This window comes from Aptenodytes forsteri, unplaced genomic scaffold (genome assembly GCF_000699145.1).
Source record: "Aptenodytes forsteri isolate BGI_AS27 unplaced genomic scaffold, ASM69914v1 Scaffold92, whole genome shotgun sequence".
NCBI classification, from domain to species: Eukaryota; Metazoa; Chordata; class Aves; order Sphenisciformes; family Spheniscidae; genus Aptenodytes; species Aptenodytes forsteri.
This window is the reverse complement of record NW_008794581.1, coordinates 1,949,881-1,963,703: the sequence shown is the minus strand read 5'-3', so window position 1 is coordinate 1,963,703 and position 13,823 is coordinate 1,949,881. Positions and strand designations below refer to the sequence as shown.

The 13,823-nt window shown below is 34.8% G+C and overlaps 1 protein-coding gene across 1 annotated transcript in view; it reads right to left on the bottom strand.

Annotated features, from left to right (window-relative positions):
• Positions 1-13,823, bottom strand: part of ADAMTS6 (ADAM metallopeptidase with thrombospondin type 1 motif 6) — a 165,809-nt gene that overhangs the window by 79,321 nt on the left and 72,665 nt on the right. The window contains exon 10 of the mRNA XM_009272491.1: positions 5,493-5,634. Within this exon, the coding sequence (XP_009270766.1) occupies positions 5,493-5,634 (142 nt within the window). The remainder of the gene's footprint in view (positions 1-5,492; positions 5,635-13,823) is intronic.

Sequence of the window (13,823 nt, the reverse complement as noted above, 5' to 3'; positions counted from 1 at the left end):
TAGAGGGAAGGGGGGGGACAAAGAGGGAGGGAAAAAGAGAAAGTGGGTTTGGAGACAAGATAGTGCTAGGAAAGAAGAGAGGGGACTACAGGAACTTGTTAGAAAAAGACATATAAAGGATGTAAAACTAGGATTCAGAAAAAGGAAAACTTCTAGGATTTCCCTTGGCTGTAAAAACCCTAATCTTAAAAAAAGAGGGAACAAAATTCACTTTAAGAATAAAGCTGAAAGTGATTCAAACGTTCTTAAGTACAGCACAATCCTGTAAGTCCTTACACAAGAAAAGCTCGAAACTTTAATCATTCTAAACGCAAACGGCCTGCACAATAGTGCTGAGAGGTTTTGCACTTGACCAGCAAGACCTTAAGAAATAAAAAGTAATGGAAAGGTTGATAAAAACGACAGAGTAATACCAGGATCTTCAATTCCTCTCTTCACCTACATATACTCTTAACACTTAATTTGTGAGCAATATAATATAAATCCATCTGATCAAACTACTTATGCTCTGCTAACGAACGCCAAGTATAAAGCGATTTAGCCATGGTATGACGTACGAAGCTGGGGGGAAAAGAGTCACTTTTCAGTGAGTTACTAAGTACTATGTACAGATTCAACTGAATGCACAAACCTAGTCATAGTATCAACGGGTGAGGGAACAAAAGGGAACCGGTAGTTCTGGTGCAAAGATACACCAGTGGCTTCTCTGCCTTTCCTTCTGAGAAAACAGCCTACTAAAACCCTACATCAAGCTTACTACCTCTCTTCATTTATCACATCAGTGTTTCATGAAAAAAGTGACAGTTTAATTCACTAACATTAAAGTTTGTATCACCTGATTACAAGGGTCAATTGTAATTCAGGCTATTTTGCCCTAGAAGAAATATTGTAGAACTGCTGTGTATAGCAATTTGTTTACTCTCCTGGATTTGAAAGTTAGCTGACAAATGCTGTTTTGTTTTGGTCATTACTAACTAATTCAGCGAAACTATTCTGTCTCTGAACTGGTATGTGGAAAACTAGGAAGCAGTGAAGGTATGACAACTGCATGTCCTGTATTTCTGTAGTCAACACCTTCCCAGCAACTTTCCTTTAATGGTAATTAACTTTATGGCCACTCCCCGTAACTCATTAAAAACTTCCTAGAGACAACTACTGCAAGGGAACTATTGAAGGCAGCAGAAGGACTCCTTATTCTGAGAATGTATCTTCATTCTGTCTGTTTACAAGCAGTAAGTTCATAGCTTGAACTCTTCTCTGTCCTCCAAAACACACTAACAAAATGTGAATAAAAACTGGTATTTGAGTCTAAAGCTATTTTTGTTGGCAAACTAACTGGAGAACTTAATTGCAAACATTAAGACCATGACAAAGAGAGCTACCTGTCATCAGCTAATATACATTACCTGATGTATTAAACGCTAGTGTGAAATACAAAGAGTGGTCCTGCTGATTTTAGTGAAGCCATGTATGCAAAGGAAAGGAGAGTTTGTCCCCTTTTCCCCCTACTCAGAGTATTTACTGACACCAATGATAGTGGAAAAGCATAAAATACAAAAAAATATACCAAAGAATTGTAAGGCACTATCTCTGAAACCCATGCTAGCAGCCAACAGCTTCACAGATCATAAAATGCACCACAGCAATATCAACCATATGCATAAAGTATTAACTGCTATTAAAAAGTCTGAGGTTTTAGCCTGTCCTAAAAATGTGGGGACCAGCTCTAAAGCAAAGCATTATTTTGAATCACAAAATCTTAAGTTAGTCAGGCATATTTCAGGTATTATTTAAACTCATAAAACAGAGAAATTTGAAGTCAAGACTGGAATTCTTTCCTGAGTTAACCCAGAGATAGCCAACAGCCAACTGTTATTAGGCAGATGCTCAAAGGTTAAAGAGGTAAGGAGTCAATAAAAAACGTTCTCCTTATGCTCACCTAAACAAAAGGGTTGAAAAAGGTTCTGAACTATCAGGGAAACTGGCATACAAACAGAGCAAAGAACTGAGACACACTTGACAATCAGCAGAAGAGAATTCACACTGCATCACCCTAGGAAGATGTAGCATACCTAGTAGCTACATAAATGAACAAGAACTAGCACTGTTCCTAATAACCTCAAAATCTCCCACTGCAGTGAATCCAGTAAGATACCTGAAAGCATGTATTGCCTTTAGGAAAAAGCTATGCGTCAGTATTATATGATGAACTTTCCACCATTACAATTTGGCTCACTGTAGGTCATAATTTTAACATTCTCCTGAATATGAAAGTGTACGCTAAAAATGAAGTATTTTAAGCAGCTTGAGACATTGCCTCTCAATTCTTTATTCAAAGTATCTATTTCTTCACTTCAATTCTCTAAAACTGCCCCTGCGTCAGAAATGGTAGAAACTATAGTATAAAGAACAATGCACATGTAACATTAGAAGGATCACTGTCTACTTGCTAACATGTGGTTCTATTTTTTCAGCTCAAAGAGCTAAAGCATCTCTTTGAATTCTTGTCCGACTTCATGTGCTGAACAATACAGGGAAATCTGACCAATAGCCACAATGCTTTTGCTGGAACAGTTCTGTCCGTAAGTGACTAAACAGTTTAATTAGGTCTAGTACTTACAATAGTATCAAAACAACTACCAAAAGAGCTCCTTTTAAGGTCAAATTGGCTCCTTGTCAGTAAACACACACACAGAAAGGCAGGAACTTGCAGCCCCTTTAGTACTTTAGTTCTGATGCCTTAATTGTTCAAACACCTCCCCATGTATTTAACTTCAAGTTCCTAAGTGAAAAAGGATTCAGGTACTTAAATGGGCAAAATTCTTTGCAGGATTAGGACATGATCTATGATCAAAAGCAACAAACAGTTTAAAATAAACATACAGAGGGAATGGATGAGGAAATATGGGAGAAAAGGCAATGAACACAGATGAACATTAAAGCTAGATGGTTGAAAGAGGTAATTTTTCTAAAGGTTAGTAAGACATTATGACAGAACTCCAAAGCAGAAAGAACATGAAGATTTTCCAAGTTACTTTAAAAACACCAACTATCTCGACAGCTACATCAGAGCCCAAAGGAGACTTGTAATGTTTTGGCCTTTGATTTCAGAGTTTGACTGTTTCTCTTGTCATGTCTTGCCATCACAAATCCATAAAGAACATAAGCAAGAGAAAAAAAGGCAAGCAATTTTCTCTGAGATTTCCCTTTGGTTTAGAATTTATTTCCTTCTGGGTCACTAAACCCCATGTTGGAAAACCTGCTCTACCCCTTTTTTACCAGGCACTTCAAATAAAAAGGGCTAAAAGAAGTGCTAGAAAGAACTTAGTATATGAACTAGGTCCACTGTTAATTAGGGATTTTTACTATGTTTTTCTGTCCATAGTTGCACGTGTCTGTTAGAGTAAGATCAATGAACTATTAATGGCATTTTCATGTGAACAGTACATCAGAAAGGAATATCCAAAGCACTGGCTGTTTACTTTTGATAATGACAGAGTTGAGCAGAGTATTCAGCTTAGTTTTTCCTGGTATTTAGATCTAGTTCCACTACTCAGTTCTAAAAATCCTTTCATATATGAATACGTCTTTCTTGTGTGGATATTTTCGATCTGCACTACCAGCTTCCAAAGACTTTTTTTTTCCCTCCATTCAAAATTATCGCTTGAAATCGGTATGATCATAATCATGAAGATGGCATTTTCAGAGCATTATGGCCATGGTGGATAATATTTTTAAATGTTGATGCTATTTTAAATGCATATCATTTCTTAGAGTGGGTACTACCAGACTTCTACAATAACGTGTTATATTAACATATGCAGTCTGAATCCTTTTATTAAAAACAGGGGTTTTTTTTCTGAGATACTTATAAGTTATGCTCACAGTGATGGCACACTGATGGAACACAATACACTATTATCAATTCAGAATACTGGTAATGTCACATGAAGACATCACTTCTTTTAAGTATTGCCTCAATTAAGTGTTGACATCTTTTTTGTAACTATAAGGGAATCCCAACAAAAACTTTAAAACAAAAAGAAAGCAGAAGGCAGAAAGCCAAGATTACCTACACATCTTCATTACTTCCAATTGTTTGTGGTTTAGAAACTGGTTTAAGAAAGGAAGTGTACTGTGCAACGTGATCATCACAACAATGATTACATCGTTTAACAGTGTTTGAAAAATACAACATACATGTGGAAAAGCCAAGTTTTGCACATTATTAACTTTCCAGTTTAATTTAAAATGCAGTCTATCTCCAAAGACTGTGCTATAAATCATGGATTAAATACCTGCAGATTTCCTTAGTCTGAAAATAAAAGAGTGCGTGTGGTGAGAATTTGTAAGAAAAAAGAAAAAAAAAGGTATGACTTGGATGTAGTGACAGGAAACAGGGCCCTTAAAGAACAGTGGTGGGAAGTGAGAACTTAAAGAGGAACAATGAAGGCCAAAAGAGGTTTGATGAGGGATCAGAAGACCCAGTGAGCTAGTCAGCCAGCTACACAACGTTTAAATCCTTTGCACAATGCGATCTGCCAAAGAGGCATCCCAAGAATAATATTGTGTTTATCACCCCAGGGATATTAACAATGGACCTTCTTTGTAGCTAGCCTTTAGAGAAGTAAATAGACTGTAAATTCAATGATTACATTGTTTCATTTGAATAATCTAAAAATTAAAATATTATTAAAACTATTTACTTTTAAACCACTAGATATGTTTTCAAGGTTTATTTTAGTCTCAGCTGATTACCTGATGACAAGCAGAGCAGAATGCACCCTTTAACTACATACTTTGGGCTGCAAGATTTTAAGTAAGTATTTATAAATGTATTGCATAATGGCCTAAGTGTGCAGGTTTTTATATCTACTGTAAATTTATTTACCTTAATTATTGCACACTGGTACTTGCAGCTAAAGCTTTGCTAGTACTTCGCTATTCAGTATTCTATTCAGCTATCTAGCTTCATGTTCCTCTGTTCCATAACCATTAATTCATCTTTCCAAAAAGAGATCTGAACAATGGGGAAAGAAAATAAAACCAGACCTGACAAATCAATACAAGTACAAAAGTAATTTCAAAATGTAGCTTTAAATTGAAAAGTTAAAGCCAACACAACAGATTTCATGTTTCAAGATTAATAAAACATGAACCTGATCTCATTTAACTGAAACCAAGGAAAATTCTGTACTACACTTTACAAGGAGCAGGATCAAGTGTTCTGGGCTCCTTTTTTTCCTAAAATTAAAGAATGTTTTCCCCAGCTCATTGTTACCCACACATTTTGGTGTACAGTACACACAAATGACTCAAGCAAAAGATGCAGCATAAGGATTAAAATGTACCCTTTGCTTAGGTATCATGGCACCAGACATGCTATGGGAAATCTGTAACCCACTACTGCATCTAACTAAAGATTTATGTTATAAAGGAATATATACAAATGACTAAGCAGTACACTCAGCATAAGGATTAAGACTTCTTACCCCATATTTACATTGGCGGGATGTTGCTCCATACTGGAAGCGACACTGTTCATCAGCATCATACACCTGACCTGGGGCCACAGCTGGATAAAGAAAGTCACGCTTGGGAGGCTCATTATCAAGGCAAGTACCACGGCCCGAACTGTTCAACATAAAGGACCAAATCAATTAGGAATTCTACTGACTGTAAATCACAGTAATGATATCATGTATCTAGTTCTTACTTTTAACAGCACTGGGTGTGAAACAAATATGATTGCAATAAACAAACAGTAAGATGGTACACCCATAGTAAAAAGAAAAAATAATTAGAGGGAATTAAGAGATTAAAATAATTTTTCATCATTATTATTAACAAAAATGCTTATTTTAGATTGTGAAATAGATTTCATATATTATCCTTTTTTAACGTGCGATAATTTCTGAGCCACACAAGACTGATTTTCATTTTTGTTTTAAGATTGCTATTTGTTTTCACTGAAGAATAGCTACATTTGGTCACAGAATGAAAAATAAACAAATTAAGCAAATAAAAGAAATTCAGTTTACAATTCTTACTGACACTTCTGATCCTTCAAACAGCTAAGTACAATCTTAAAAATATAAGCAGCTCAATTGGTTTATATAAAAGTAAAACACATTTAAATTTCAGTATGACTTAATGTTTCTAGGATTAGGACTTTAACATGCATGCTTTTCTTCCATTTGAGTGAACAAAATAGTTACAGTGGTAAAAATTCTGCAGGATCTTCAAATTTACCTATACTAGGGTGAGTGAAAAAACTTGTATGGATCCAAGATCTTTTCTATTGTATCAATAATATTTAGTCTTAAAAATTTCATGTTAGAACTAAGATCATCACCTTTGAAAACATTAATATTTTCTTCTTTTATATTCACTGTTTTGTTTGGTGGTTGGCAGGGTTTTTTGCAAAATATGCCCATATTCAACCACGATATTGTAGTGTAGTGGAATAAACAACAAAGCAAGCCAAATGCAGACAGAGTTCTGTTTGGAAAATTTTGTACTTTGCTAAATATAATTATTCAGTTTTATTTAGTCAGTGTGCATAAAAGAGGACAGATGCTTTTTTACTTTCATTTCACATGTGAAAAAGTGAGGATTTTTAAAGAATTCTTATGCCAACACTTTAAATTTTTTTCCGACATTCCTACAAATTTTGCCAGCACTTATGGTTTTTTTTTCCAAATCTTTTCCATGCACCTTGCCAAAGGAACATAATTTCAGAAGTGAATGTTCTACACTGTTTTTTGGAGATCTCCAATATTCTATACTTTTCATCTGCAGATGAAAAAAGAGCAAAAAGCCTCCTTTAACTACGCATTTTATATTCTCATTTTAACCCTATTTTATTAAATTCTTTGAAATACTACAATAAACGCTCTGGAGAAACAAAGAAACAAACAACTGCCAACCATTTCAGAAGGTGGCAAACAGCAACTAAGGCAATAATCAGGTAAATACAGAAAGAAATATGATATTCGGTTACTAATCCCAATGAATTTAGTGTGATTCACCTGCACACACACACACGCGTGCGCACACATACCCCCTCAGCTGAAATCTACCTTTAAAATATCAACTGTGTGGTTCTGGCATAAAAAATAATGTACTTGCCCCTTTATTCCACTTTTCATTATTGCAAGCATATATACTTTCTAATAGCAGAAGTTGGGAAACTATCCTACATTCTTTTGAAATATTTCAGTGTTGTATTTTGCGTGTATGAGGAGTACATCTTAATAATTCCAACATGAAAATAACTCAAATACAATCTGATCTTTCTGCATTGTCTGGACCAAACTGCAGATAGGAACTTTGCTTAAACAAGCAGTGTGAAGTTTAGCATTTGACATCAGCTTGAGCTAGTATTGCATATGATGGTAACATTTCCATAGATTCCAGTAGTGCAGATTTTGGTCTGTAGGCTGTGATCCTGTAAACAGACAGCCAAGGGCACAGCATTTAAAAACCCTCATTACCTTCAGTGACTCTCTCCACAGGCATACGTACCCTTGCATGAATTAGATTATAGAATCAGATCTAAATCTTTAAATTCACGGAACTTCTAAATTAAAGTCTATACCTACTCTACAAGACATGTAATTGCAGAAATGTAAGTCAAAATCCTTGTAGTAAATACAAAAATATGCCTCTTCTGCTCTAATGACAGGATTTTCACCATAATGAAATATTGTTGTAGTAGTAAAAAAGCAAGAAAATTAATACTAAACAGTCATTAACTTACTAGCTACATTACATCACCACCTCTCAGACTGAAAGTTTGTTCCTCTCTTTCCTTCTGCTTCAGTTCTATTATTTCTCTCAAGTAGTTGAACAAAATGACACATTTTACAAACTTACTGTGAGAACCTGATACCGTATTGTGTGAATTGAAGTATTTTGGAAAAGAAATAGCATGTGTTATAAAACACATTAATAAAACCAGGGACTTTCCATTGGTAATGAAAGGTCTCACCAAAGCTGTGCAAAGGATGAATATATGCTGAGGACCATATAATCTTTCCAGACAACTTCTACTGGACTCGGGAAAGGTGTAACACTCGTGAGTCTACGCCCTTGTTCTTCTCCCTTTCTCTTCGCTCCACCAAAGCAAAACCCAGATAGTTGAGAAAAAAAAATCTGCTAAATCTAGGGGAATGAACCAAAAGGGTGCAAGAAGAATAATGGTATCGGAGCACTTTATAAACAGAGATATAATAGTTATTATCAATCAGGCCTACAAAAGTGAAAAAAGCCCTTTGTGTAGATGTAAAAAAGATAACAGGAAGGAAAAGAATGCCCAAATACCTTCATCTCTGCAATTTTAGAAAATTTCTACTCACAATCACTTTTGTGCTTTGTGATTTTATCTTATATAGGAAGCATATACAAAGTCAAAAAACCTATAGGATATCCTTGCAAAGCATTTACATTTTTGAACAGGGAGTGGATAAATCTTCAGTGTCTGCAATAGAAATAAGATGATCTCAAACTCATCCTTACATTCTATTTACTGAACAAGATACTACTAGTACTCAAAAGACTTTCTCATTTTACTAATTTTAGGTTAATTTCATGAGGTTTTATGGGATGTAGTGGGACTGGTTTCAATTATAAAATAACTAAGCTTGATGTCATTTCACCCCAGTATGCCAGTGTAGTGTCTCAAAAGATCTTCGTAAAACACTCTATAATATAGTTTAAACATTGTTTTGTATTTTCTTATCACAGGATAGCAAATTATTCTTCTGTTTGGAAGGAAATCAAGGATACTAGAGCATTCTCTGAAAGCTTAAGATCTCAGACATGCTATCACTGCTAACTGCTTGATAAAAATAACCGCAACCAGGAATTCACAATGTTACAATCTTTACAGACTGAGCAATGCAAAACTGAGGATCATCACCTCTGTACAGATATCACTGTTGTATCCAAGGCAAATAAAGAGAAAAAGCAAAAACCATGGATGTAGACCTTTCAGGGTTTATGCTCCTATTACAGTATCTATTCCCAAATATCTCAGCAACATACACAGTACAACATGACTCCTTCAATGGTTGAAGAAAATATCCCAGAACACTGGCACTGAAAATAGGTTTTGAATGTTACAGAATTGGTTCATTCATAACAATGATGTGGACTATAAGGCAAGCTATGATTAACAATCAGAAATTAAATGTATTATAAATATTTGTAATTATCTGTTATAGCTAAACAATCATATACGTACCTATATGGTGAGTATACATAATATTTTATTTAATTCTGTTACCAAATTACCCATAAAATTTGGAAAAAACAATAGTAAAATTTTTAACTATAAACACAGTGCATTTTATACATACATATAAAAACAAGAAATATTTACATGCCTATATATAACATTTGGCTCCTAACAGAATCCTTACTTCATATTTATTACATACTTTTCCTGAGTAAAAACTGATTTTTAGAGAGCACCAGGATATATTTCTGTACAGGTTACAAAAGCTGCTTAACTTGACATTAATGAATAAACTCTGCAGATTGCTCAATAGCCTACAGATAATAACATAAATATTTGCAGAATCAGGGCATAAGTAATGGAAGTGTGATTTGGACTGGTATGTTTAAAATTAAAATGATGCAGAATAGGATTACTAAATGAAAACATTCTTGAATGTTAGGGAAATTCAGATATTGATGTGGATTTACCACTCACTCTCATGATGAATTCTACTTCCTTCCAATCTTTTATGTAAGCCTTGTTCTATGTTTTCGTATCTATTTCATAGCAAAGACTCTCTACTTTTGCACAATCTTTTCATAATGCTCAAATTTTCTTTTGTTTGGTAGTAGATAATTTGATATTTCTTTAATGTTTACTTTCCTCCACAATATGGTCTGTGTTCCAAAGAGTTCTTTTATTCATTTGAATAATTATCCAGCAACCATATTAGGAAAAATCTATTGGTCCATCTATCAAAATCATCTACCTACCAAAATCTATTCGTATCTGGCCTTGAGAGTTTGGGAGATACTTAGCTATAAAACATCGGGCCAATTTGTTGTTCTGTATTTATTTCATCAAACATTCTACAAGTAAGTTAATGGGAATCTGCTGCTGATTCTGCCCTTTACAGTTTCTTTAAATTTAAATAACCCAAGAGGTAGGCAAAGAGTAATACTTGCAAAGTCAACACTCAAAAATATATTGCCAGTCCATGATTACAGAAACTGGTTTTCGGGTTTTTTTAATTGGGTCACCTTTTAAGCAAAACATAAGACTTTCAAAGTTGCAGAAATCCACAGAAATTGGGGACATATGCTTTTTTTTCAATTATCTGTTAGCTAAAAAAAAAAAATTCCTAGTAAACTTTAAAGAAAAAAGAAGCAAATTATAATCCAAAGTGTAGGTCAACAGATAATACCAAATGTAAATTTTCTCCATTGAACTGTAGAGAGAGAGATGAAATTTCTATGATTGATGTGACCTTATCTTTCAAAACTAGTCTTGGCTTGTACTTTTTTTTAAAAGTTAATTTAGATTACTGGAGTACCAGGGGACTGGCCAATCTGCCATAGATAGCTTATGAGGCATATATAGATGTATCCTGTATTTATCTTGCATATCCACTTGCATGTCCAAGATTCCTGGGTAGATGATGTCTGGGCCCAAACATTGGATGATTTTTTATATTGTCTACATGGGCTTGCTTGGCCCAAGGTAGTTTTGCCTCCTTTCTGGAGTGAGAAAGGTGTAGTCTCCAACCTAAATCCTGCTGTATGGCAATCCTAGAGACTCTCCAAGAATTTCCTGTGATAGTTCTTATTCAAATAGTTTAAAGACTCTTGGTTCTTCTCCATTCATCTTCAAAAGACAATCCTACCTTTGAAAGACAGAGTTGGTTATCTGGCTTCTTCTAACACCTTCTTCTATCTAATACTGACAAGATTAACGAACTATGATTTCAGAGATCACCCAGATTTTGTTATTACAAAACATAAAAGTAACTGAATAAAGAATCCTAGGCAGAAAGTTCTCTTCCTTATGTCTAAGCATCTGCATGGCTCTATAGGCACACTGTACAAATATATGCTGGATATAATGAAACTTGTGTGTTTTATAAATTTTTTTTTTATATACACACACACACACACACACACACTCTGCATAGAATGAAATTTATACTAATTGGTTTTCAGTCAAAAACAGTATTTTTAGGCTTGGTTCACTTCTCCTATAAACAGATACTAAGGGTTTCTATTCCTCTCACAGGAATCTCTGTTCTCTGACACTGCTCTACAACCCTTCAGTTTTCAGTGAGTATTTCTGCATTTAATTCCATAAAAGGTTAGTCAAATTTAAAGCCATTATAAAGCATTTATGAACAATTCAGTTGATAAACTGAATTCAGTCAATCTTTCACTCTAACGTAAAGCTTGACAGACAACAGCTATTATGTGCTAGAAGGAATGTTTTCCCCAGAAAAAAATTATTTTCTTTCGCCATTTCAGAGCCTGTGCTGGCTGGCCATCCTCCTTGAGAGTTTTGATAGATATATTAGCAATACATAGCTTTGCTTTCTCTTATTGTCATGCTTTGAGCCATACTCATCCTCTATTTGGCCACCCCACAAAATAAATTGCTTTCCCAACTAGTGCCTGACTGAATTGATACCTTCCAAGTGATACTTAATGGCTATTCCTCAGTAGCCTCAGTCTGGAAAATGTTTCTGGGTGTAGTTTTAGAAAGTCTTGAGGAAGAGAAGAATGAAGGTCAGGCTCTACTTTGAGTGTCACCAGGATGACTTCTGTTTCAAAATGCTTCTGTTTGATGATAAACGACAATGTGGTATCTACACTACAAAATGGCACACAGTGCAAAACTGCTGTAGCAAGGGGTGACCCAAGCTGGTAAGCTTGTAAATCCACATTAATCTACTTTACCATATAATACTGTGAACACGTAATGAGCTTGTAGCAAAATTCATTCCAGCTGCATTATCCTGGTGCCACGACAGCCCTGCCCGAACTCGTATCCAGATCCAAGCTGATACATCTAAAAGACGTTGTGGTATGCCACACAGACTCACGACCTCAGGTTTCTGCTTGGGTATCTGCATTTCATCCCGTCATGTTCTATCTTTCTTGTTAGACATAGCTAAATGAATCCTAAACTAGCCATACTCATTCAGCACAGAAAAAACCACTTGTCTTCCTTGTTTGTAGTCTACTGGGTACTGTCCCAGCTGTTTTCCCATTCTTGAGCAAAAATGGAAAGAAAGGGGGTAGAGTCTAATCTCTCTGGAATAAACATCTGGAGACACAGATGACAACATCTTGAGGCTTTGCCTCTGAAGCTCTAAATCAGCATTTTCCTCATCTGTTGCGACATTATGAAGAAGTATTAGAAAAAAACTGAATTAATTTTCCTGTCTGGATGCAGACTGTTCTGTTCTTATAGGAGCAGTCAGGGAATTGCTACTACATGAAACTCGCTGTTTTTCTTTGCTTCTTGCTCACTGATCATTACCTGCAACAGAAAAGTTATCTGCTCTTAAAGCTGTTCTGCCTTAAGGAAAGGTGTGAATGGGTAAAAAGAAGTGATCTAGGCTTCTGACAGCTCTCCTGCAGGTATCTGTGTAACTCTATCTCAATAGCTTCCTGCTGCCATTGAGGAGATGACATGAAAAGCTGGGGAGAAAACTAGAAACTGGAGAAAAAACCTACAGTTTTACAGACTATTCTACTTTATGAAATAAAAAAAACTATTTTAAGAAAAAAGTATCAATTCATTTATATGATATTAGAACCACAAACAATAAGTAGCATAGACTTATAATGAACAGATCATGTTTGAGAAATCTGACATTTTAAAAAATAGATTGCAAAATTAGTAGATGAAGGAGAAGTTATTGTTGGCTCTTAGTGTGTTATTTAACACAGTATCCTATAAATTGGAAAATCTATCCATAATTGCAACGCGTAAAATAATGTTTATCCAAGGTGGCTTTGAAAAAAATAACATCTACATTCAGGGTTACAAAAATACAGCTAAAATACTATAAAAGATAATCTATTATTGAAGATGCTATGTGTAGGGGTTTTTTTACTCTAGCTCAAATATCACTTAGTATCTTCAGTAATGATTTTTCACGAAATTCACAGATGGTAGTAAAAATACTATAAAATATAATCTATTATTGAAGATGCTATGTGTAGGGGTTTTTTTACTCTAGCTCAAATATCACTTAGTATCTTCAGTAATGATTTTTCACGAAATTCACAGATGGTAGTAATTCGAGTAGAGTTGCAAACACTGGCAATGATAGAGAAGTATCTCAAAAAACCTGAAGAGATTAGAACTATGGGAACAGATTCACCAGAGTACTATTCTGGCTTTATGCTAATATAACTACAATTTCACTGGCATCCCACAGACTTAAAAATGAAACTTAACAGTGAATCAGTCCTAGGGAACGGAAAGTAGTAATGGAGATGCTTACAGTAAATAATAAAATAGATTAAAAAACTAAACATAGAGGAGGCACAAGCTAAACATGTTCTTAACTGGCAGTAAAAATTTGAAAGATCACTGCATACATATCAAGTAAAGAAACAAGAAAGTTCGTTCAGGCTAAAATTTAAAACTGTGCAAGAACATTAGGAACTAACGTTCAGCTCTAATAATTTGCAGCATAACACAAGCCAGAGAATTTTACCACGTTTCTTTCTCTAAACCCATAAATAAGAAAATACTTCTTAGCTACCTGTTGAATTACGTCTTCATCAATAGGCAACTTATTGTCAGGACAATTATGGGA